Below are 25,439 nucleotides of genomic sequence, written 5' to 3'. Positions count from 1 at the left end.
TGACGATACTATACATATACTAGTTAGCTTAGACTGCCCTTAAACTTGCGTAACATTTGCTGATTTGAAACGGGGGAGAAAAATTTTTAAAAAGACAGACGCCCGAACAGGGACTTGAACCCTGGACCCTCAGATTAAAAGTCTGATGCTCTACCGACTGAGCTATCCGGGCCCTCACGACGCTGGCGTCCTACAGCTCTTTACATAAGAGTAAGAAACCTTGTGCAATTGCTTCCTCCCAATGTGTCGTATTCCCGTGAGACTTTTAACAGATTCAAGTTCCGTTTCCAGCTGCGTTTTAGCCCCTTAACAATTGCGAGCTTCTCGTCTGCTCTCATTAGGTGGGCTTTGATCTGTAAGCTAAGAGCGTCGCGGAATTACGTTTGAAGAAGTGGCAAACTTTGGCCAGTCTTACCGTTGGCAGGAGAGGTGACATCCATGCTAAAACCCACGCAACAGGGTTGGAAGAGGGAGAGTTTTAAGAGCGACTACAGACTTGCTGTCCTGAAGGGAATTTGCTGAGCTGTGGAGTATAAAAAATGGGGGAAAAGAGGTCCTGAGAGATTACCTGTACATCTCAACCTGTTCAAATAACATAACATTGTACATCACGGAGGTCACCAGCTGTGACACCAAGGGCAGAAACCTTATTAAGCCAGAGACGGGAAAGCTTGCCACGGCCACGGAGAGATGCTGTTTATCTTGGCATCTGAGGCTCTTCCTTAGTAATTTGAGCACAGCCCTTTGCTATGGAGCTGACTTGAGAATTACCGCTCTACAGGGTTTCAAGAATGGGACCGTAAAGAACCTTTGCTGGCGATTTTCTTTCCCTTAATTCCTTTCATAATTGTCTTTTCAGGGTGGTTGCTTTAGTCTAGTAATCCCACTTGAAGAAATTTACCCTAAGAAGCGATGGGGGCTGGAGGCATAGGTTAGCTAGATAGTAAGGCCTGTACACTCCTTTTCAAGACAAGAGCCCGCGTGTCGGGTGGCTCACAGCTGGCCGAAGGCCCAACTCCTGGGGGTCTGGGATCAAATCGGTCTCCACCCGCTCGCGAGAACACCGAAAAAGGAACAATTAATAGGAATGTACAAAAAGATTTGACCACAAAGACATAACATTGAATGTAAATTATGGTACAATCTTAATATAGAATGATTGCGTGTGTGTGTGTGTGTGTGTGTGTGTGTGTTTTAATTACAGAATCTTAGTTAACCCAAAGCCTGAACTAGCTTGGGGACAGCTTGGGTTCAGAGGTTAAGAGTGCATACTGCTCTTAGAGTGGACCAGAGTTCAGTTCCCTGCTCCCACATCCTGTGAATTACAACTGCTGGTAACTTTAGCACTAGGCAGATCTGATGCCTCAGACGTCTCTACACACCTGCGCTCATATGCACATATAGAAAGACACATATGCATAATTTAAAACAATGAAAACAATTTTAATTACCTCTAAGCTGGAGGGATGGACCAGTAGTTAAGGGCATTGGTTGCTCTTCCTGAAGACCTTGGTTGAATTCCCAGCACCTACAGGGCAGCATGTAACTAACTCCACTCCAAGAGGATCTAATGCCCTCCTCTGGCTTCTGTGGGCACCAGGCTCAGTGTACAGACATACATTCCTCCATACATATAAAAAAATATTTAAAAATCATACCTCTTTTACAATGCCTTCTATGTTTACGTTAAATAGGAAGGTCGAGAGCTGCCAACTCATATTCAGTTTGTAGACTCAGTAATGGAGCCATTAACAGTTATTTTCCACATTGAAAAAACAAAATTGAATTGCTATGCAGCAACAAGCACAGAAATAAATTCTAAACAGGCCAATGACCTTAAATATGAAAAGCATTTGTTTGTTTATTATGTACACCTGAATGCCAGAAGAGGCTATCAAATCCCTTTATAGATGGTCCTGAGCCACTTTGTGGTTGCTAAGAATTGAACTCAGGACCTGTGGAGGAGCAACCAGTGCTCTTAACTGTTGAGCCATCTCTCCAGCCCCCATAAATTATAGAGGTGTGTGTGTGTGTGCCAGACTGGTCTACAAAGTGAGTTCCAGGACAGCCAGGGCTGTTACAGAGAGAAACCCTGTCTCAGGAAAAAAAAAAAATTAAGATAAAATAAACAAAACAAAAGGCTAGGCAACACATAGGCTAAAGAGTGGCCTCCATGTGCATGCAGCCAAAGGTAGCCAACTGCAAGCCAAGGAAAGAAAAACCAGGAAGAAACAAACGTGTGACTCCTGATCTTGTGCCTCAAGCCTCCAGAACTGATGGAAAAGTAATTGCAGTTGTGTAAGCCTCCAGTCGTATTTTGTTATGGCCTCCCTGGGAAACAGACACAAGTGTTACATAACAATTCATTCTACCTGTGTACATTTAATATGCCTGTATACCGGTGAAATGAATGAACAATAATTATACATTTACTGTCATTGAACTTGAGAGTAAGGACTAAGAAGGTAAGCTGTGGAGCTGGAGAGATGGCTCAGTGGTCAGAGCAGTCTCTGCTCTTGAAGAGGTCCTGAGTTCAATTCCCAGTGCCGTATCTAATATGACTATCACAACTGACTATAACTCTGGATCCAAGGGGTCTGATGCCTTCCTCTGGGGTCTGTGAGCACCTGAACACATGTGACATACTCTTGTGCGGGGACACACACACATGCACACACACACAAATGTAAACTATGTGCAAGTCATGGTTGAGCAGGGGCAGATGGACCTTTGTGAGTTTGAGGCCAGACTGGTCTTCATATCGCATAGCCCGGGCTGACCCAGGGCTACACAATAAAATCCTGTCTCAAAATACAAAATAAAGGACTAGTAGGATGGTTCAATAGTTAGACAATTGACAATTGTGACCTACCAGATGGGATTCCTGGGACCCACGTGGAAGCTTACAACCGTCTAAAAGTCCAGCTCCAGGGGATCAAAAAAGGATTCTAGCCTTTGCAGGCACCAGTCATGTATGCCGGCAGGATATCCATAGACATAAAAATAAATAAAACATAAGAAAAAAACAGACTTAAAAATAATAACCTGTAGTGACATTTTTGAGAATCCTGAAATTTTGGTTTCTTTAAAAGACACAAATATTTTCAGAATGTGCTTTGTTTTAATCTCAGGTTTAGGGACGTGGGGCTGCTTCGGATTCTGCAGCAGCTGACTATAATTTGCTTCATGCTCTAGCAGAGGAGAGGTTTTTCCAGCTGCAGATAATTTTTGCAAATGCGTGGCATTTGGAATTCTGGGAGCTTTTCAGAGGGTACATAAATGCTAGGGTCCTGAGCAGTGGGTGGTTGCTGTTGGTCCTTTAAGGCTCCAGTGGTCAAAGAAGAAACCAAAGGTAAGAAATTAGATTCAGGGATTTTCCTAATTCCTCTCTCCCCTCTATCCTATTAAGGGTATGTGTGTGAAAGGTGGAAAAAAGAAATATGTCCTTAAAGTTAGTCAAACAGGATGGTTCAGTATGTAAAGGCATTTGCTGCTAAACCCAAGGCCTGAGTTTGAATCCTGGAACCTATATTGTGGAAAGAGAAAATCACCTCTGACCTCCACATGCATACTTGCCTCTCATATACAAAATAAATAATTCTTTTTACAAGTCCTAAACATGTAAAGAAATGCATTGTACAGGTAAGTATCAGACTCAGGAAAATGATTCTCTCTGAATTTGAAACTGGAGATGTTAGAGAAGACATTTCTTCCTATAGATAAGTACAGTTTCTAGGAAGAGTGGTATAGAAAAATTATATTCATCTTCATATCCTTTTGTATGAATGAGGGAATTACCATTGTAGCTTTGTTTCAGAAAGGTTATATTTCAGAAATATTGTCTGCTAATTCTTTTTAATTTAAAAGGGTCATAAAAGACATTTAATTCATCCATTTTCTTTTATAACTTGAGACACTGAAAGTTATAAAACTGGATAATGTTCTGGTTTTAAGAAACAGTTAGACCAGAAATCAGGTTTCCTGTTTATTTATGTCACGGTCTTCTTAAGGAAGGAAGTGGTGAACACCAAGATCAGCTTTGAACCTTTAAGCCAATTTATTTTTTGTTAAATTTATTTGATTGGTATAGTTATGGTTTACTGTTTTTGTTTTGTTTTGTTTTGTTTTGAGACAGGGTCTCTCTTGTCATGAAGATCAGGCTGGCCTGGAACTCAGAGACCCTCCTGTTTCTGCCTTTGGAATGCTGGGATTAAAGGAGTGTGCCACCTTGCCTAGCCTTAGTTTACTATTTATTGTAGTAAATCAATGAAATCTTACAAAAAGCATCGAGAAGCTGGAGAGATGCTGTTGATACTAAGCACGGTTAGGCAAGTTCTTTGGTGGTTTAACAACCATGCTAAGGGCCCATCAAGATGGCTACTCATCAAGTGGGTAGACACTTGCAGAGGAGTCTAACGATTTGAGTCTAACACCTGGAACCTACATGGTAGGAGAGAATATATTTACTCACATTGTTTTCTGACCTCAACTTATACAGCATGTCAGTTATGATGGGTATGGGCTCCATGCTTTTTTTTTTCTCAAGACAGGGCCTTGAGTGATCTTCCTGTTTCAGCCCTCCCATATGCTGGTAAAGCTCTATTTTTTAAGCCATGTTGTGTTGGACATATTTATATTGAGGCTTTGTTTTAAAAAGTTATTTATGTCTTGACATAGTGGCACACACATTTAATCCAATCATAAGGCAAAGGCAGGTGGGTCTTTGTGAGTTCGAGTCCAGCCTGGTCTACATAGTGAGTTCCAGGACAACCAGAGCTATAAGACCTTGTCTTGAAAAAACAAACAAAATCATTTATGTGTATGGGTGTTTTGTGTTTGGTTTTGGGACAAGAGACTGAGGTGCATATTTTACATATCAAAGCAGTCCTAGTCTTAAGGTTCTCCTAGCTTCCCTCAGTATCTACCCTGCCTCACTTCCCCCAGAGGCTCTTCTATATATAATCCAGACAATTTGGTCTCCTTACTCTCCTCCTCTTCTCTCTGTCCACTCTCTCACCCATTCTTTCTCTCTCTCCCTCTCCCTCTCCCTCCACCTCTCTCTCTCTCTCTCTCTCTTTTGCTCACTTGCTCGCTCTCTCTTGCATGCACGTGCTTGTTTCCCTCGCCTCGGTCCTTGGGGCCAGTGAACTGGATGGAAAGCATCTTCCCAATAAACCTGCATTTAATATCATCTAATCTGGCTTGAATTGACTCATCTCACTGTAGACAGAGAAATAACTATCATTTTTGCTTGTGTGTATGTCTGTGTATCACTTGTGTACAGTGCCCTTGGAGGCCAGAAGAGAGTATTGGATTACCTGGAATTGGAGTTACAGATAGGTGTGAGCCCACCATGTGGGTGCTAGGAATCAAACCTGGGTCTTCTGAAAGAGAAGCTAATGATTTTAACCACAGAATTGTTCCTCCAGTCTCCTTATTGAGGCTTGAGATGAAGACAAAATTATGTTGATAAATACTTTGAAAAATAAAAAAGGGAAAAGGCTAACCTTTTGGCCTGCAGCAAGGATGACAGCAGCTTATCCTTAACTGGACTTACTACATGTTCTTTCCTGACACAATCAGACTCCTAGACCAGTTTCCGGGTCTTACCTTTTAAAAAAAAAAAAACAAAAAACAAAAAACCAAAAACTTAGGTTTAAGACAAATGCCTTTCCTTTTTGTTGTTTGTTTGTTTGTTTCTGAGACAGGGTTTCTCTGTATAGCTCTGGCTGTCCTGGAACTCACTCTGTAGACCAGGCTGGCCTTGAACTCAGAAATCCTTCTGCCTCTGCCTCCCAAGTGCTGGGATTAAAGGCAAATGCCTTTCTTTATCTGCTGAGTTAGCTGAGTGACCTTCAGGTCCTTTTTTATTTTTTTTTATTTTTTATTTTTTTGGAAGCCTTTAGATCAGTGCTTCTCAACTTGTGGGTTGAGACCTTTTTGAGGAGGTCAAATAACCCTTTCACGGGGGTTGCATATCAGATATCCTGCATATTAGATATTTGCATTATGATTCATAACAGTAGGTAAATCACAGTTATGAAGTAGCAATGAGATAATTTTATAGTTGGGAGTCACCACAGCATGAGGAACTGTATTAAAGGGTCGCTCGCAGCTTTAGGAAGGCTGAGAACCACTGCCCTATATTGCTCATTTTTTAAAAATCAGAATTGCATGAAGGGATTATAAAGCCAAGATTCCAGGAGACAGTAGGAAGGAATCTAAATTAGCCAGATACTTTTAAAAGATAGAAAATAAATTCCTGTTGGGAAATAATTATTTTGAGAGTGGATCTCATGATATAGCTCTTGTGGGCCTGAAAGTTTTTATGTCAGTCATGGTGGGTGGGTCATGCTTGTATTCCCAGAATTTGGCAGGCAGAGAACTGACTCTAATTCCAGACAGCTTGCATTATATCATACATTACAGGCTGTCAGGACTGCAAAATGTGACTGACCCTGTCTCCAAAACAGAAGAGAACCAAAGCAAACCAACCAAACAAAAGTGGTTGCAAAAAGAGAGACAGGGGAATATGTGACTGGGATTTGCCTGCAAGTGCCCTTCCCCCTCTTCTGAGGAAACTGTGTTGACTTCAAGCTCATTGTCAGCAACTGTAGAAAGAGAATCACCTCCTCACTCCTTCAAAGAACTCGGAATCGTCCAGCGGGGAAAGGTTATAAGCAGGAACTGGGAGAGTGGCACAAGACTTTATACCCAGCAGTAGGGAAGCAGAAGCACACAGATCTCTTGAGTTTCCAGGTCAGCCTGGTCTACATAGGGCGTTCCAGGACAGCCAGAGCTACATAGTAAGACGTTGTCTAGAACAAAACAAACCGGGTAATGTTTACATTGGAAATAAGGAATTTGTATTGTATTCCAAAACGCCCAACTAAATCATTCGCCCAACTAATAAGTTCGTAGTAGTGAACGTGCAATGTGTGCACGGGAGCCCAAGGTCCCATTTATATATATATATATGAATGCATCTGTTTCTGGGATCAACATCTCAACATAAACAAATTCTTGTCCAGAAAATAACGACCAGGGTAGTAAGGTGGCTTATTGACATGTTGAAAAAATAGCCCGGCAGTGGTAGCGCACGCCTTTAATCCCAGCACTTGGGAGGCAGAGGCAGGCAGATTTCTGAGTTCAAGGCCAGCCTGGTCTACAGAGTGAGTACCAGGACAGCCAGGGCTACACAGAGAAACCCTGTCTCGAAAAACAAACAAACAAACAAACAAAAAAGTTAAAGGATCGGGAAGGTTTAGCTTGTAGGGAAATGAGAGGATTAGGGATGGGATACGTTAGTTGTCTTCAAATAGCGGGGTAGTAGAGGCACAACTTTAATTCTAGCACTCTGAATAAAGGCAAAGGAAAACCAGGGAGAAATAGAGAGACCCTGTCTCAAAAACCAAATGGCACGTACAGAGGTTGAAGAAAATCCCTCTTATTTTTTTTTTTTTTTTTTGGTTTTTCGAGACAGGATTTCTCTGTATAGCCCTGGCTGTCCTGGAACTCTGTAGACCAGGCCGGCCTCGAACTCAGAAATCCGCCTGCTTCTGCCCCCTCTTCTTTTTCAAAACCTCTATATGCAAGGCATGGTGTAGCAAGCCTTAAATTCCAGTACTCAGGAGGCGGCCTGGTTTACATAGTGAGTTCCAGGACAGCCAGAGCTACACAGAGAATCCTTGTCTCGAAAGTAAAATAAAATCGAAAATCTCCAGCGGACACCGCCTTTGACTGGAAGTTCTCTTCCCGGACTAGCATGTACTCGATGGTAGATTCTTCAGCCCTTCTAGCTCTCTAGTCCTCCAGGGTCCCCTCTATGGTTTCCCCGGCCTCCCCGGAAGCTCTTGCGAACGCTGGGTTTGAGAGGCCGGAAGTGGTGCTGCCGTTGCTCGCAGTTTCAAAATGCTGTACAGGCCTTAGGATCTACAACTGCCACCCCTCCCCCAGCTAGGAGGGGGGAGCGACTCATGGAGCGGCCGTAAGGTGTGGCGGTGGGGTCTGACCCGCGGGGTGCGGGGGGAGCGGACAGAAGGCCCTGAGGACTCGTAGCTGAGAACCGGGCGGGAGGAGCCTGGGGCGCGGAGGGCGGCGTGGGCCGCGGGGCCGTGGGGCCGCGGGACCGCGGAAGAAGCTGTGGGGGAAGGGTGGCGTTTCGACCCCACGGTTGAGAAAAATGGAGTGTGGTGAAACGGAGTTTCAGTAACAGACTAAAAGCAAAGTGAATGGGTTGATGCTTTATTTGCACTTCCACTTTGAGGGGGTGTTGAGGCACTTTGAAGGAAAGGAGTCGGAGAAATGGAGACCTGGAGAGTGACATTGACGAGACTTAAGATTTAAATAATTTTTTTTTTTTTTTTTTGGTTTTTCGAGACAGGGTTTCTCTGTATAGCCCTGGCTGTCCTGGAACTCACTCTGTAGACCAGGCTGGCCTCGAACTCAGAAATCCGCCTGCCTCTGCCTCCCAAGTGCTGGGATTAAAGGCGTGCGCCACCACCGCCCGGCTAGATTTAAATAATTTTTAAGGCTGCAGACTGACTGCTTTAGTATGTGAAAGATACTCGTTTGCGGTCTTCATATGGACCTCGGCATTTAAAGTATTTTAAAAAAAATATCCTCCACGAATATGAAAAATTATTATTATTATTATTAATTTTGAGACAGGATCTCGCTGTGGCCAGACCTGGCTAACCTGGAGCTTGCTGTATAGGCCAGGCGGGGTTTGAATTTACAAAGAGTCATCTCATCTGCCCCTGCCCCCAAAACAGTCCGCTCCTTTGCCTCTCCGGGACCACGAATATTATCTTTAATTAGCACACCTCCCAGTGATTCTTTTACATCCCCAAATTTTGACACCACTCTTATTAAGCCACATCTGGATAAAACATAACCTGTCTTGTCCTACTCAAGAAAGGTCTTTGTGGATTAGAAAGCTCCACCTAATGACAGGCACGGGATGTGTCTGTCAAAGGTACCTAGCGTTTAGTAATACTGAGTGTCAGTTGCTGATATCTATCCAAGTTTAGTCTCCTCCTTCATACATTTCTGCTAGAAAAAAGTTTTTTAGCTCCAAAGTATTATTTACAGTATTCATTTACTGTACTGGTCAAGACCACAACACGACTCCTGTTTGAAAAATTGTGAACATGTAAAGTTGACAGCCAGTGTCCCTAACCCCTCAGGCTTCCTAATGTTCTAATCCCTGGGGTCTTTCCTGACTTGAGCTATATATATTCTCAGATTTAAACCATAGAGGAATCATTTTGCAGGGATTATTCACCTTAAACTTTTCAGATAACAGCAACTTTCTTTAAGATATACTTTAGCTGAGTCCTCATTGGTTGTACTTTTAGATTTTCTCTGGATAACCTGAAGCAGCCCCATATCCTGGTTCACCTTTAACCTTCAAGTATAAGGGTAAACAGCATTCTCTTAACAGTCATTAATACGCACTGTGGTGGGTTTTTTTTTTTTTTTTTTGTTTTTTAGGTTTTTCGAGACAGTGTTTCCCTGTGTAGCCCTGGCTGTCCTGGAACAACTCACTCTGTAGACCAGGCTGGCCTCGAACTCAGAAATCCACCTGCCTCTGCCTCCCAAGTGCTGGGATTAAAGGGATGCACCACCACTGCCTGGTGTGTTTCTAGTTCTTTATTTTATTCTGTATATTTTATTTAATATTTTCTTGCTATCACAAGTAGACTTTTAAAACGAAATTTATTTTTATTGTATGCGTATAGAAGTTTTGCCTGTATGTACTGTGTGTATGTGTACTGTGTGTGGACAGTGCCCACAGAGGCCAGAAGAAGGCATCAGGTCCTCTGGGACAGGAGTTACAGATGGTTGTTACCTGCCGTGTGGGTGCTGACAACTGAGCTTAGGTCCTCTGCAAGAGCAAGTGCTCTTAATTTTTGAATCATCTCTCCAGCTACTCAAATGGGATTTTTAAGAAGTTTGGCTATCTAGGAGGCTAAGTCCTTCCCTTCTTGTTCTTTTGGAAGTGACTTGCTATTCTTAGCATCTTAACTTTTCCATATAAATTGTTAGCATTACGAGGTTCTAAAAAATCCCCAAAGCCAGGAGGGGTGATATATCCCTATAGTCTTAATCCTTAGGAAGTGGAGGCAGGAGAATCTCAGGTTCATGGTAGTCAAAGCTGACTTTGAAGTCAGTTCAAGGATGTAAGCTGCAGAATAAGGACCCCTAGCCCCTGCCTGAAAACAAACAACAAAAATTGAACAAGGAAAAGAAAACATTTAAAAAGTCTTGTTTTGATTTCTCCTCCTCCTCCTCCTCCTCCTCCTCCTCCTCCTCCTCCTCCTCCTTCTTCTTCTTCTCTTCTTCCTCCTCCTCCTCTTCCTCTTCCTCCTCCTTCTTCTTTTAATGAAATTATATTGAAAGTAGATCAGGGCCTGGAGAGATGGCTGAGAAGTTTAGAGTACTTACAAAAGAGGACCAGAATTTAGATCTGAGCACCCATGTTGCAACTACCTGTAATTCTAGGAGATTAGACACTTAATGTTCTGTTCCTGTGAAGAAGCACCATAACCAAAGCCACTCTTATAAAAGAAAACACTTAATTGGGGCCTTGCATATGGTTTTTCAGAGGCTTAGTCCATTATCATCTTGGAGGAGAGCAAGGTAGCACATAGACAGGCATTGTGCAGGAGAAGTAGCTGAGAGCCTTAGAGCCTGCCCCTTAGGTGGCAGGCAAAGGATGAGACCTAGCCCTGACTTGAAACCTCAAAGCCCACTCCCACTGATATACCTGCTCCAGCAAGGCTGGCGCATGCCTTTAATCTCAGATGCAGGTAGAAAACCCTGTCTTGAAAAAAAGAAGAGGAAGAAGAGGAGGAGGAGGAGGAAGAAGAAAAGAAAAAAAATTAGAGCAAAATTTAGGCTCAGTGAGTAAAGGTGCCTGTTGCAAGCCTGATCTGAATTCAGTCCCTAGAACCAATATGGTGGAAGGAGTGAACCATTCCACCAAGTTGTACTATTGACTCCCATATATGCACTATGGTACAAGCATTTCTCCTCAGCCCCATACATAAAATAAATGTATTAAAAATGTGGGCTGTGGAGAGATGGCTCAGAGGTTAAGAACACTGACTGTTCTTCCAGAGGTTCTGAGTTCAGTTCCCAGCAACCACATGGTGGCTTACAACCATCTGTAATGGAATCTGATGCTCTCTTCTGGTTTGTCTGAAGACATCTCTAGTGTACTCATATATATGTAATAAATCTTTAAAAAAAATAAAAATGTAAGTTAAAGTGATCTTGTAAAGGTCCATGATTCGCTGAAGAATGATACCCTGGACTCAAACACTATGTGAACACAAAGAGTGTTTTATTTGTAGAAGTCCAGCATGCTGGGGTCTCCCCATTACCAAGATAGACCCTGAAGTGAGCTTGCAGGCCCAATTTAAAGCACATTAGGGGAATAATGGGGTAGATGACCACTATCTTAACCTGTTGGGTCCATCTCTATAGAAATTCTAGAAGCATTACGGGATTGTGGGGTTGGAAACTATTGCTGACCCTTTGTCCTTACCTCAGAAGCTGTGGTGGGGCAGCTTCTGACTACTTGCCTGAAGCCTGGGGCATTTTTCAGTACTGACTTGTCTGGGCTTGTCTGGACCTGTCCAGTTCTTGGAAACAGATTTAGGCTTAGTCTCTGTAACTGTCACTTTGAAGCCTGTCATGGATCAGCCTATCTCTTCTCTCCCAATGTGAGAAGAATTAAGTGATTGCAGTGAAACAGTTATCTCCTGAATTACATACAATGTACTTTTTCCTTTTTTTTCTTTTTAAAGCAAGTAAGCCAATTACATATTTCTCTCTCTCTTTTTTTTAAGATTTATTTTATGTATATGAGTACACTGTAGCTGTCTTCAGACACACCAGAAGGGGGCATCAGATCCCATTACAGATGGTTGTGAGCCACCATGTGGTTGCTGGGAATTGAACTCAGGACCTCTGGAAGAGCAGTCAGTGCTCTTAACCTCTAAGCTATCTCTCCTTAATTATCTAAGCCTCAATTACATATTTCTTAGGACTCCACTTTGAGGAAAACAAAAGAACGAAACTATATTTGGGATGCTGAGAAGATCCTTGGAGCTGAATTATAGGCCATTGTAACCACCCCAGCCTTCATGGGTCCTGGGAATCAAGTTCTGCTCCTGTGGAGTAGGAGTGGTCACTCTTTGTAGATTTTTATATGTTTAAAAGTTCCAGTGTGTGATAGCAGAAGTATTTTTTTCTTGTTTTGATAAAAATGTTTTTTTTTCCGTTTGATTTTTCGAGACAGGGTTTCTCTGTATAGCCCTGGCTGTCCTGGAACTCACTCTGTAGACCAGGCTGGCCTCGAACTCAGAGATCCGCCTGCCTCTGCCTCCCAAGTGCTGGGATTAAAGGCGTGCGCCACCACTGCCTGGCTAGAAATGTATTTTTAAAGATTTTTTTTTTTTTGGAGAGGGTCTTAACCGTGAACCTCAGGCTGGCTTTGAACTCTTGATAGGTGCCCTCCTAAGTTCTGCGATTGCCAGTGTGTCCTACCACAATTACCAGGCAAACTTTGACACTCATTTTCCTGTGGTTTCTTGTCCAGGCATGTTAGACTGTGGTCTTGGAAACTCCATGATTTTCCAGTTGTGGGTGTCTCCTAACTCTTATCTTAATCACTCCTGTCTACCAGGTAGCCTGTAGGAAAGCAGTGGTTGGTTGTAAATTTGACTTTCAGCTAGGAACAATGTACTTATTAGCATCGGCATTGAAGATGAAACTTGTCCAAACCTGTCTTTCAGAATTCACCTGAGGGAGAAGTGGGTGCTTTAATCTTTAGCTTTTGTGCTGGATTTGATTATTGAGAATTTCAGTTCTGTGTGAGTAGTTTGCATCTGTGCAGGTGTGTGTATGTCTCAGATTTAAAAAAAAATGTTGCTGGCAGTTTTGTCTTTTTTATTCTGTTTTGGAGGTAGGTTCTCTATATAGGCTGTGTAGAACAGGCTGCTCTTGAACTCCTAAAGATCCACTTGGCCTCTGCCTCCTGTGTGCTGGTATTCAGGTGTATGCCACCATGCTCAGCTTGCTACTTTTTCTTTTCTTTCTTCTTTTTTTTTTTTCTTAAGAATTACTAATGAATTTATGTATATGAGTACACTGTAGTTGTCTTCAGACACACCAGAAGAGGGAATTGGATTCCATTACAGATGGTTGTGAAACGTCATGTGGTTGCTGGGAATGGAACTCAGGACCTCTGAAAGAGCAGTCAGTGCTCTTAATCTCATAGCTATCTCTCCAGCCCTTTTCTTTTCCTTTTAAAATCTTTTTTTTTTTTTTATGTGCATTGGTGTTTTGCCTGCATGTGTGAGGGAGTCAGATCTACTAGAATCTGGAGTTGCAGACAGTTGTGAGCTGCAATGTGAGTGCTGGGAATTGAACCTAGGTCCTCTGGAAGAGTAGCCAGTGCTCTTTATTGATGAGCCATCTCTCTAGCCCTCAGCTTATTTCTTAGTAAATGCTAAAGACAAAATTTCAACTTTACAATTTTATATATGTTTTTCTCTTGTAGTTTGCTAACTGCGGAATCTTCACTGCCAAAATGACATCACGTTCCACCTCTGCCCAGTGTTCAGCATCTGACAGTGCTTGCAGAATTTCTTCAGAACAAATCAGTCAGGTAATTACTCCCAGACATCTTACTTTTCTTTAAATATTTTAAATTGAACTGAGGTATATAGCTGAGTTCACTGATTAGGATTTGCTTAAAGCAGAAGTGGTGATGTTGTAAATCTTATATTGCATATTTGAAAGTTACAGACAGCTTGAAATGGTCAAGGTCCATCTGGGTTTTCACTACTTATGCCCCTCTGCTTGTTAATTCTTATATTTTGTTAGACTAGGCACGTTTTAGTTAGAAGGAGATGGTAGAGAATTTGGGGCCAGGTTATCTAAGTTCTTTTTTGGTCTCATCTGGTTGTAGTTAGTTGATTTTCTTTCTTTTTGTTTGTGCAGTTTACTTTGGAGCTATGAGAAAGAAAGACAGAGTCTTTGTTAGTCCTAGCTGACCTGGAACTTCCTTTGTAGACCAGGATGCTGTGAACCTGCTTGATCCTCCTGCCTGGCTTAGGTGCTGGGATTCTAGGCATGTGCCACTAGGTCAGGCTAGTTTGTTTTATTTAAAAGGCTATCTTAAATGGTGAATATAACAAATATATTCTATCCATAGCTTATCTTTAGGCATTTGTAGATACAGACTTGACAGTCTCCTCTCAGATTTGGTGTATCCTATTGTAGACAGACTTTTATTTTTATGCCGGGCGGTGGTGGTGCACACCTTTAATCCCAGCACTTAGGAGGCAGAGGCAGGCGGATTTCTGAGTTCGAGGCCAGCCTGGTCTACAGAGTGAGTTCCAGGACAGCCAGGGCTACACAGGGAAACCCTGTCTCGAAAAACAAAAAACAAAAAACAAACAAAAAAAAAACCAAAAATAAATAAATAACATAACAAAATTGTATACTATGGGCATGCTGTAGAGACCAGATTAGCGGAGTGTAGTGGATCACAGTCTGAGCCTCCTGAGCGTTTGGGAATGATGACGCTGAGTGATTGGTATAGAAATTAATGTAGCATGAAGTAAATTGGGGTTAGAAAAGCTCTAGCTCACCTGTCTTGTTGATAGTGAGACAGGGAAAGGGAGACATATTTTAGTACCTGCACCTATTTGCTTCCTGCATAACATAATGAGGAAGGTTTTGAAGCTATCTCAAAAGTAGGCTTTCCAGTTCTATAATATAATAATAGTGTATTAAAAAATTACTGATGCTGCCAAGTTCTCAGACTGGTTCCCTTAGAAGACGACACCTACTTTTCCTACTGTTTATTCTATCCATGCAAATGTGTATCTGAGACTCATCAGCCTGGTTTATTTCTTATGTCAGAGAAAAGATTAATTTAAGCTGGTCCCATTCCTTAAATTTTGTTTCTGTTTCTGCTTATCTATGCTCAGGATTGAATTTAGGCCTCATGTGTGCTAGGCAGGTGCTTTACCATGGAGCTATATCCCCAGCCACCCTATTTTATTTTATTTTTTGTAACAATAAAAGTTTCCCTGTATAGAGGACTCTTTGTTACTCAGAAGTGTAGGTAGTTGCTGTAGAACTTCCTCTTCTGGAGGCAGTTTAGTTGTTGTTGGAGTTAGGTCTATGCCCAGGATGTGTTCTGAGGAGTGGAGCCCCTGTACTGTCATTCCACAGTCATAGCGCCTTTGTTCATTTCTTCCTCTCACTGTTAGCTCATGGTTGAGATGGCTACTTTCCCTTACTTGGCTCTCTGTCTTCTGGCCAGTACAGATAGACTGCAATAGAATTTCATAGCTTCTTTTCTGTGTGAGGAGTTTAATTAAATGTCTAAATTAATAGGAAGTAGAGAATTGCTAAGGAGGATTGACTGGATCTTTTTCATTCTTACTACCATCCTTATAGCTTTTTAGGGAAGCTGGAGGCAGTAGCCTCAAAATGTCTTTCCTGAGGGATCTGATGGTAAGATCCTATAATCTCAACTACTTGGGTGGCTCAAGCAGGAGAATCAAAAAGTTGAAAGCTTGGTAACTGAGATTCTAATATATACATATATATATATATACACACACACACACACACACGTATATGTACATATATGGATTAACTATACTCAGCTACTTGACACCCCCTCCTGCATGTGTATGTGTGATACAGTTGTTAATGTGTCAGTGAAGTTAAAATGATTTGTCTTCCTCAGTTGTGCTCTACCTTACTTTTGAAACAGGGTCTGTTATTAAATCTATACATTGTATATCACTATTTATATTATGTATTATTATAATTATATATTATAAATTACAAATTTCATATTGTAATTATATATTATTTATAGCTCACTGATTGAGCTAGACTGTCCAGTGAGTTCCAGGAGGGTCCCTTTGTCACAGCCTTCCCAGTGCTAGGACTATAGTTTTTTGCCACCACATGTGGCTTTCTCTGTGTGTGCTGGAAATCTGAATGAACTTAAGTCTTCACACTTGTACAGCAAACACCATTAACTGAACCATCTCCCCACCTCCCAGCTACTCCACTTTCTTTAATATTCCAGGTAGGTTGTTCAAAGTATGAAAAAAATATATGCATAATGATTCTTCAAGTAGGATACTTTTTTTTTTTAAGCCTGTCTGGTCTACGTAGCAAGTTCCAGATGAACTTGATTCTCCCAAGTGCTGTGATTACAGTTGTGAACCACTACCCAGCTTTTAAGTAGTGTTACTTTTACTAACATAAAATATGAAGTTTAGGGTAGGAGTCAACAGACTTTCTGTATAGGGCCAGAAAACACATATGTTAGGCTTTGGAGGCCATAAAGTTTGCGTCTTAACCCTTCAGTACTGTAGCGGAGTATGAGTTAGCTGAGCCCCAGAGTACTCACTTGCCTTGGATGTGCAGGGCTCAGGAATAGATAGGTCCTCAGAGCTGCCAAAATGAAGAGTGGGAAAGGGGGAAAAATTGAATCTTTTCACAGATGCAGAATGGTGTTTTCTGTTGGTTTAATAAATAGTAAGATGAGACATAAAAATGGTACATTATGTGTTCATTAATAATTAGTAAGGCAGCTAAGACCATAGCTGAACAATAGAATGCTTGCCTAGCATGTCTGAGGTTCTAAGATCAATTTCAAGCAGCAACAAAAATGAGTAATGAATAGTATGAAAAACAGAACATTTTAAATTAAATATACAAGGTAGGAAAGTATACTAGTGGAAGCAAATATCACAAAATGTATATATATGGTAAAGTCAGTCAAGTTCCTATATCTGCAATAGGACAGCAGAGCAGTAACTAGATAACTTGATCTTTCCTTAGTGCCTCAGTTTTCATTTCAGTGTTATAATAAAAATATCTAAAAACAAAAACCCAAAGTCACAATTATTGACTAAAGAACTCACAAACTCCACAGTCAGTGAACTGATGGCTGTACACAACAAATGCTGTTTATCAAACCTGCTGAGTTTCAGTGCCATCATCTTTTGACTATTTGAGAATAATAGTAGTATATAAATATTTAGTCTGGACCTATGTTTCAGGTTCTTTTCTTTTCCAGAGATGGGGTCTGTATGAAGTTCTGGCTATACTGGAACTTGCTGTGTAGACCAGGCTGGCCTCAAACTTAAAGAGATCCTCTTACTTCTGCATGTTCCTTCTCCCCTTCCCCCACCTCCCAAAATGTGAGATTAAAAGTGTGTCCCTATTGCCTGGCCCCAGCTTTCAGGTGTTTGTCTTTTGTTTTGTTTTGTTTTTTAGATTTATTTGCCTGTATGCCTGTAGGCCAGAAGAGGGAACCAAAACTCATAGATGGTTGTGAGCCACCATGTGGTTGCTGGGAATTGAACTCAGGACCTCTAAGAACAGCCAGTGCTCTTAACCACTGAGCCATCTCTCCAGCCCCAGCTTTTAGGATTTGCTTTCAGGTTTTGCTTTCAGGTTTCAGCTGTTGCTACCTTGAAATGTAGTTAAAAATTTTGTGCATTTGAGTGTTTTGCCTGTATGTATGTCTGTGGCTCACAGGTGTGTCTGGTGCCAACCAAGACCAGAGCGAGTATCCTGGAACTGGAGTTACAGGTGTTAGGTGCCTTGTGAGTGCTAGGACTGGAATTCAGGTTCCCTGTAAGAACAGCCAGTGTTCTTCACTGCTGAGCCATCTTTCCAAGGGCTGCCAAGGGTTTTTTTTTTTTCCACAGCAGTTAATCCATTTATTTCTGCTATAAATGCACAAAGATTCTAATTTTCCTGTTTTCAAGCCAACAGCTATTTTCCTTAAAAATTTATTATTGTCATCCTTGTAGGTTGACAATAACTTCCTGTTGTAAAAGATTTATCAGAAAGACAGCGTCTCCTAAAGGTTTTTCTGTTTTTTTTTTTTTTCTTTTTGGAAGATCTCTTCTTTCATAATTTTTTTCAGAAGCCAATCTAATTGAAATGTAAATAGCAGCTTTATGCTGGGTTTGTGCAGGAGGATCCGGGGTTCAGGGTCATCCTCTACTACATAGTGAGTCCAGGCTTTTCAGGTACATGGAACTTCTATCTTATGTTTTATGTTTACAGCAGGTACGACCAAAACTGCAGCTTTTGAAGATTTTGCAGGCAGCAGGTGCTCAGGGTGAAGTATTCACCATGAAAGAGGTAAGCCATCAGGGACAGTTCAGTTTTAAGAACAGTTGAATAGAGGCCATCATATGCACAGTTCTGAAATCTGGGCCAAGAAAGGAAGTTGTACTACCGAAAGAACAGTTTCCATATTGTAAGGGCTGCCTTGTTAATCTCCTGTTTCCGCCACACTTCCTTTTGAAGTCTGTATATATGTGGTCATCCATAGATTCATTGACCTGGGAGTTTTAAAGCAAAATGTGTGGGTTAAAAAGATTTCACAGCTTACAAGCCTTGCTGCAAGAAGGAACTCATGCAGTGACTTTATCACTGTGCGCTTGTCAGGTACTCTGCAAGCACTCAGTCATTTTGAATGTTTAAAAATTTAAATAACTTAGCATCTGGAAACTTTTTTTTTTTTAAACCAGCACATTAAATTTTTTAAAGTGGAATACATTCAAATGTTAATGTACTCAGACAATTTGCGTTTAGTTTGGTATTTAGTATTTAGTATTAGAACCTTCCACCTTTCCTAAGCAGAAAACAAAATGACAGACTTTTTTTTCCCTTTAAAGTGCCACATCTATCAGTAATACTGCTGAGATTATAGATGTCCTTGATTTGCTTTTGATATTTAACAAGAACTTAATTACTGAGTAAGAAGTTTGGTGTTTTTTAACCTACTTTTAAGAAACATTCCAGGGTCAGAGTGGGAGGGTAGAAGGGAAATAAAGAAAGCATGAAGCATTAAACCTATATCAGTAGATGTATCTTGCCAATTCCTTCCCTTTCCCCTTTCATTTTCTCCCCATTTGTCATAAAATTTATCCAGGTCTATTGTCAAATAGTGTATCAGCCTAGATTTAATAAAGGTTCTGTGACACGCTTCATCTACGTGTAAAAGAGCACTTCTCAAGTTTAGGATCATGAGTTTTTGAAACCTGAAAGGAGCCTGGCAGTGGTGGTGCACGTCTTTATTCCCAGCACTTGGGAGGCAGAGGCAGGCGGATTTCTGAGTTCCAGGCCAGCCTGGTCTACAGAGTAAGTTCCAGGACAGCCAGGGCTACACAGAGAAACCCCGTCTTGAAAAAAACCAAAAAAAAAAAAAAAAGACACCTGAAAGGAAAAGCCAGGTAGATGATATTTTTATTTGTGAGAGACCTAGATTCTGGTTTCTGTATTAGGACTAATGGTCCATTAAACATTGGACACTGCAGCAGAATACTAAGTTGCTGCCCTTTGCATTGTCAGATCAGGCTCTGTTAATGGATGGGTGGAAGAACCTAGTGTAGGAAACATCTATCCTGTTTGAGGATTGCTTACACTCTGTCAGCATCCAAATACTGGTGGTTTTGCATGTCTTTCTCTAGCAAAATATCTCAACCACTCATGGGTGGTTGTGGTTTTGGTAGTAGTCAGACATATCGTTTCATGGTGTTTTGTTCTCATGTAGGTAATGCACTATCTAGGCCAGTATATAATGGTGAAGCAGCTCTATGATCAACAGGAGCAGCATATGGTGTACTGTGGTGGAGACCTTTTGGGAGATCTACTTGGATGTCAGAGCTTTTCTGTGAAAGATCCAAGGTAAAAAGGGTGAGGGTTTATGTATCTTTGAGTGCTTATACCTGCTCACTCAGTCTGTATAGGTTATTTTTCTTTAGTCAATAAGGGCTACATATGTTGTATAGCCAGTGAGATATATATGCGGAGTACAATGGTTTGCAGTGTGGGCAGTCTGATTTGATGGCACATACAGAATACTAATCATCTTCATACACTGTTATATAGCATGACAATGAGAGCTGAAAAGAAAAGTGCACGAAATGGAGAATGGCTGGGTCTTATCCTGTCAAACGTTCCTTGAGGAAGCAGAATGTGAGCTGAGCTGTGACAGTTTTTAGAGGGCTAGTGGGTGGGGAGCGTCTAGTTGAACATCTTGTATGAAGGTTGAATAGGAGGGATTCATGTCACTAGGTCACAAGTTGGTGTTCTTTAAATTTTTTTTAAAGTTTTAATTCACGTGTGTGAGTGTTTTGCCTACATGCATGTGTCTGCTCAGGTATGTGCTTGGTGCCCAGGGAGGCCAGAAGAGGGTGTCAGATCTCCTGGAACTGAAGTTACATATGGTCATGAGCCACCACGTGGGTGCTGTTAGTTGTTTCCCTGTAAGAACAGTCAATGCTCTTCAGTTGAGTCATCTTTCCACCCTACCCTCACCTTCTGTTGCCCCCCCCCCCAAACCTTAATAGTGATTAACATTTATAAAACTTCCTTTCACACTTTAATTTTTTCAATCAAAAATGCAAACTTGACATCTAGAAGAAAAGAATAATCTTCAAAGAAAATCTTCCCAATTGGGTTACTAATAGTTAATAAAATAAAATTTGATCAAATTTTTATTGAGGTCAGGATAGCTGGGGCTGGACATTCATTTCCTTTTTTCTGTCCTGGACTTGCTCTGTAGACCAGGCTGGCCTTGAACTCAAAGAAATCTGCCTGCCTTCACCCCCACATCACTGTGATTAAAATTAAAGATGTGTGCCATCACGCCCGGTTTTCTTTTTCTTTTGTTTTTGTTTTCTTTAAATAGGCTCACATTTGAACCTAAGGTAGGCTTTAAATCAGTAAGTTGCTAAGAATAACCTTGAACTTGATCTTTCAGCCTGAACCTTCCAAATGCTGGGGTTTCAGGCAAGCACTATTGTGCTTGGCTCTTCCTTAATGTTTAAGTTATTTAAAAAAAAATTGTGGGGAGCTGAGCAGTGGTGGCTCATGCCTTTAAACCCAGCACTTGGAAGGCAGTGGCAGGTAGATTTCCGAGTTTGAGTCCAGCCTGGTTTACAGAGTGAGTTCCGGAACAGCCCTGGCTATACAGAGAAACTCTGTCTCAAAAAAACAAACAAAAACAAACAAACAAACAAAAATTGTGGGAAAAAGATTCTGTCTGTATATCTAGGAGAAAATAGGAAAGTATCATACCATAGATATATTTAATATATAATGGAAAACCACAAATATTTATATATTATTTCTTTTACAGCCCTCTCTATGACATGTTAAGAAAGAATCTTGTTACATCAGCCTCTGTTAACACAGGTATGTTATATGTTTCTTGATTTTGTATTGAAGCTTTGAGTTTAAGGAAGCAAATGATGGGAACCGGGGTCCAGATGAAATGGAGTGCTATCTGTGACATGACTGGAGGGATGTTCGTACAACTGTCTGTCATACAGCATGGTATTACTGTTAAGTAAGTTCTCACTGATAAATTCAGTCATCCTGAAGCTAGAGAGGAGAGCTGTTATATCCTAGATGTAATGTTTTTTCTTTATGCAGCACAAGGGATTGAACCTAGGGCCGTGTACTTATGTACTCTACCAATGACCTATGTTTCTAGCTTTCTGTTTACTATTTTGAGAGAGCATCTTCCTAAGTTGCCCATGTTGGCCTTGAACTCACTCTGTAGCAAAGGCAGGCCTTGAGTTTTTGGGTTCCCCTGTGATTGTCTTTCTAGTAGGTAGATTTTCTGGTTTGTGGAGGCAGTCAGGCCCAGCTTAAGCTTAGTAATTATAAATGTTGCACTATATTTGCTTCATCTTGATATATTTAAAACAATCTCTTAGATAAGGACTTTCTCCTCAGACATAACCTCATCATTACTGTGTTCATAAGTAATAATACTTTTTATTTTTGGTTTGTTCAGGTGATGATCCAAACAAAGTCCACACATTGCATTGGGTTTATCGTGTGTGTGTGTGTGTGTGTGTGTGTGTGTGTATGAGAGAGAGAGAGAGAGAGAGAGAGAGAGAGAATTTTGTTTCATATAGAATCTTCAGTGATCTAATTAGGGTAAACTAACATACCTACCATCTCAAGTTTAGCTTTTTTGTGTGTTGGAAGCATTAAAAAATCTCCACTTCCAGCTATTAAAATATTCAGTAAATTACTGTGGCCACTGTACTGTGGTGTAGGATACTCCTTTTGGCTTTTATCATATTTATTGAAGATTTGTAATTGTAATTTTTCCTGTAGGGTTGCCTGTGTTCTAGAATTGACAGATTATATCTTTGTGGCTGTGTTTCTTAATGAGTGCATAGATTCAAGTTTAAATGTCTTTGGTGTCAGATCTTCATGATGGTGCTTTGGACCCCCCCCCTTTTGTATGCCTCACATTGTGGAAGCCTCCCCCCCTTTCACACACGATGTGGGCTCTTGGTAGTATTGCTCCAATCCATTGATTATAAAGGTCCTCCCAAGAAATTTTCACTTTAATAATTTTTGTAATTTGTTTACATGAACACACATTGGTGTGCTTATTTATGGCATACATTATAGTTTAGGTTGGCTTGGAGCTTGCTTTGTACTCCAGGCTAGCTTCAAACTTGGAAATTCCTACTTTTCCCAGCCTTTTGAAATTGGGGTCTCAGGCATGAGTCACTACACTTGGCTCAATAAATTGTTATCTGTGAGCCAATTTGACCCTTCTTAGACCTTTTAAATACTGCTTTGAATTTCTTAGTTATGAGGAGGAAACTAGCCGTTTGGAGTCTGGTTTCCAAAGTGGTAGGGTAGAGATGGTGCTGAAATGTATGTGACTCTTGTTCGCTGTAATGAAGCTGTCCTCTTTTGTTCACCTCAGTTAGATTTCAGAAACACCATACAAATGATACTGCCTTGCTAGGTTTTGGCCATACTTGGGGAAGTAAACAGACTGCAAAGACTTCTGAATCTCTTCATGTCACTGAAAGACATTGAGATGGAGAACTTTGTAAATGAGAGGCAGCTTTATTGAAATTCAGTCATTTGTGAGTTAAACTTTTCTTTGGAAAGTCACTGATGGCATGAAATACATGAAGGACTTTATAATTTTGTTTTGTATATTGTTAAATTTGTTTTCTGATCCGTCCTCTGAATCTTTAGAGTGAGCATAGCTAGTTCTTACATTTTCCTCCCTTAGTTTCTTTCTTGTACTTTTTCCTGCAAATATCTTTCTCTGTAGTGTATTACAAGGAACATTTCTTTAACAGTTCAGTTCATCTTTACAGCTGCCATCAGAGGAGGTCCTGGAGGTAAAGAAGCAGAGGGTTTTGTTGGTATTTTTCAGTCCAGTCAGTGGTTTGCCTAGTACTGGACTCCTGGCTGTGGGCCATGATTGCACAGCCGTCCTGCCATACTCTGTGTCCTTCACCTTTGTGTATCTTTTTTTTTTTTTTTTTTGGTTTTTCGAGACAGGGTTTCTCTGTGTAGTCCTGGCTGTCCTGGAACTCACTCTGTAGACCAGGCTGGCCTCGAACTCAGAAATTCGCCTGTCTCTGCCTCCCAAGTGCTGGGATTAAAGGCGTGCGCCACCACCGCCCGGCCACCTTTGTGTATCTTAACACAGCTGCTCACCCTCCCAAGTTTTTGGACACATATTTTCCCTCTGAGTATTAAGTTCTTACAACATTTTACTTTACTTTACTTTACTTTACTTTACTTTACTTTATTTTATTTTTTGGTTTTTCGAGACAGGGTTTCTCTGTGTAGCCCTGGCTGTCCTAGAACTCACTCGGTAGACCAGGCTGGCCTCGAACTCAGAAATCCGCCTGCCTCTGCCTCCCAAGTGCTGGGATTAAAGGCGTGCGCCACTACCGCCCGGCTCAACATTTTAATTTTTATTTAACTTGTCATCCTGAAGAAATTTTGTATTTAAAAGCCACAGAATTTTGACAAGATGGTGAACACTTGCAACCCATTACTTGGGAGGCAGAGACAGGGCCTGTAAAGTTTCAAGGTAATGCAGGCTACTTAGCTACTCAGTTTCAGGGAAAAGGAAGAAGTACTTAGTGTTTTAGAATGTTCTTTACCTAGATTCCCTCACTGACAATGTGTAACATAATCACAGTGCCTTAGGAAATTGCTGCAAAGAACTTAAAAAGAATTTTAAAAAGTGTATTGCTATACAGGGTTTCACAGGGAATTTTGCAAGGGGTTTGGATTGTCTGCTCTGACTTGTTCTTATAGTTAGTGCTTATAGTTGGATGTTTCTGTTGACCTAAAAATAAATTGGATTTCGTGTGCTTTATTTGAAAGGACAAATGAAAAAAGTGCTATACTTACAACTTTTGGACCTTTTTAAGTGGGTTTAGATCTTTATCTATTTTGACTGTTGAAGAAAATGGTCATTAATTAAAATTAAGGTGGTTCTTTCTAAATAATTTTCCGGGTATATTAGTAAAATGAAATAGATATAACAAGCTTTGTGGTTTTAAGTTTCTTTCTATATTGTAGCTTTTTAGATGATTTCCTTTTGTTTTTAAGTAGTTTAGTCTAAATAAAGGCTTTTTAGTAATAACCACGGGTTGTTTTAAAAAAAAGAAAAGAAAAGAAAAAAGATCCACTTTACCTGCATTGTATTAGTTTGATCTTGTTTCTTGTTTTGAAGATGACTTTGGCCAGAAGATGCTGTTTCTGAATTTATACTTACTTAGCTATAAAAATGCTTCTAGAAGTGGTACAACAATTTTGAAAAACATTTATTTTGTGAAAAACAAATGAATTGTCAGAATAGTTACAGTCTGGATCTGGGTTCTTCGTGGTCTGTTGGATGTTGTTTTCATGAATGGCTTCTCTCTGTCTCTGCTAGTGGCTGGTGAACCCAGTCCTTTGCAGGCACACTTGAATGTGTCTCAGTTACATGAAGCTTATCGTAATGGTGTAGGTCAGGTTAGTGTCTCAGTAGCTTGTTTTTTTCTGTAGTCATGTTTTTAGGTTTTGTTTCACTTGAGACTTTTGTAAGTCCTTGGGATACATTTCCCTCTTTAGCTAATGCAATATAGGGATATCTGTCTAGCCAGTGTGATGGCTTAGTGGGTTAAAGGACTTGTTATATAATCTTGAGGACCTGAGTTTTGATCCACAGAACCCACTGTTGAAGGAGAGGACTGACTTCTGTTCCACATATGTGTGCCCGTTACACACAGTAGTAAGACAAGACAAAAACAAAGAGTTTCTCTTTTACTCTGCCTCCCTTTCTGCTTCTGTTGATTGTTGGGAGAGAAACATTCAGTACTTTTTGGAAAATGTAGTTGCTGAGAAGAATAAGACTTAGTGACCGTCTGTATTCAGATCATGGAATCACCATGGCATTTAAGAATGCAGGTTTGTTTGAAGATGGAATTGTTTTCTGAAACAAGTCTGGCAAATTCTTGGTTTTCAGGTCTTGTAATACAACACTTAAAAATACAAACTTTAATAGACAAGTAATGTTTGTTGTTTATAAG

General features: G+C 40.8%; 1 protein-coding gene and 1 non-coding gene across 4 annotated transcripts in view; one reads left to right on the top strand and one right to left on the bottom strand.

Annotated features, from left to right (window-relative positions):
- Positions 1 to 99: 99 nt before the first annotated feature.
- Positions 100 to 172, bottom strand: Trnak-uuu. The gene has a single exon. It is a non-coding gene; the product is annotated as a tRNA-Lys (tRNA).
- Positions 173 to 7,877: 7,705 nt separating this feature from the next.
- Positions 7,878 to 25,439, top strand: part of Mdm4 (MDM4 regulator of p53) — a 32,373-nt gene continuing 14,811 nt past the window's right edge. Inside the window, exons 1-5 of one of the 3 annotated variants that reach the window (XM_028764760.1) lie at positions 7,878 to 7,992; positions 13,574 to 13,681; positions 18,136 to 18,210; positions 19,628 to 19,761; positions 21,218 to 21,273. In XM_028764760.1, coding sequence (XP_028620593.1) covers positions 13,604 to 13,681; positions 18,136 to 18,210; positions 19,628 to 19,761; positions 21,218 to 21,273 — 343 coding nt within the window. In that variant the 5' untranslated portion in view covers positions 7,878 to 7,992; positions 13,574 to 13,603. Of the gene's footprint in view, positions 7,993 to 13,573; positions 13,682 to 18,132; positions 18,211 to 19,627; positions 19,762 to 21,217; positions 21,274 to 25,439 lie in introns of those variants that run through there. The other 2 variants (XM_028764759.1, XM_028764761.1) reach the window with 2 other exon arrangements.

Source organism: Grammomys surdaster, unplaced genomic scaffold, assembly GCF_004785775.1.
Source record: "Grammomys surdaster isolate TR1022 unplaced genomic scaffold, NIH_TR_1.0 145, whole genome shotgun sequence".
In the NCBI taxonomy this organism is placed as follows: domain Eukaryota; kingdom Metazoa; phylum Chordata; class Mammalia; order Rodentia; family Muridae; genus Grammomys; species Grammomys surdaster.
The sequence above is the reverse complement of the archived record's forward strand: the minus strand, read 5'-3'. Positions and strand labels throughout refer to the sequence as shown.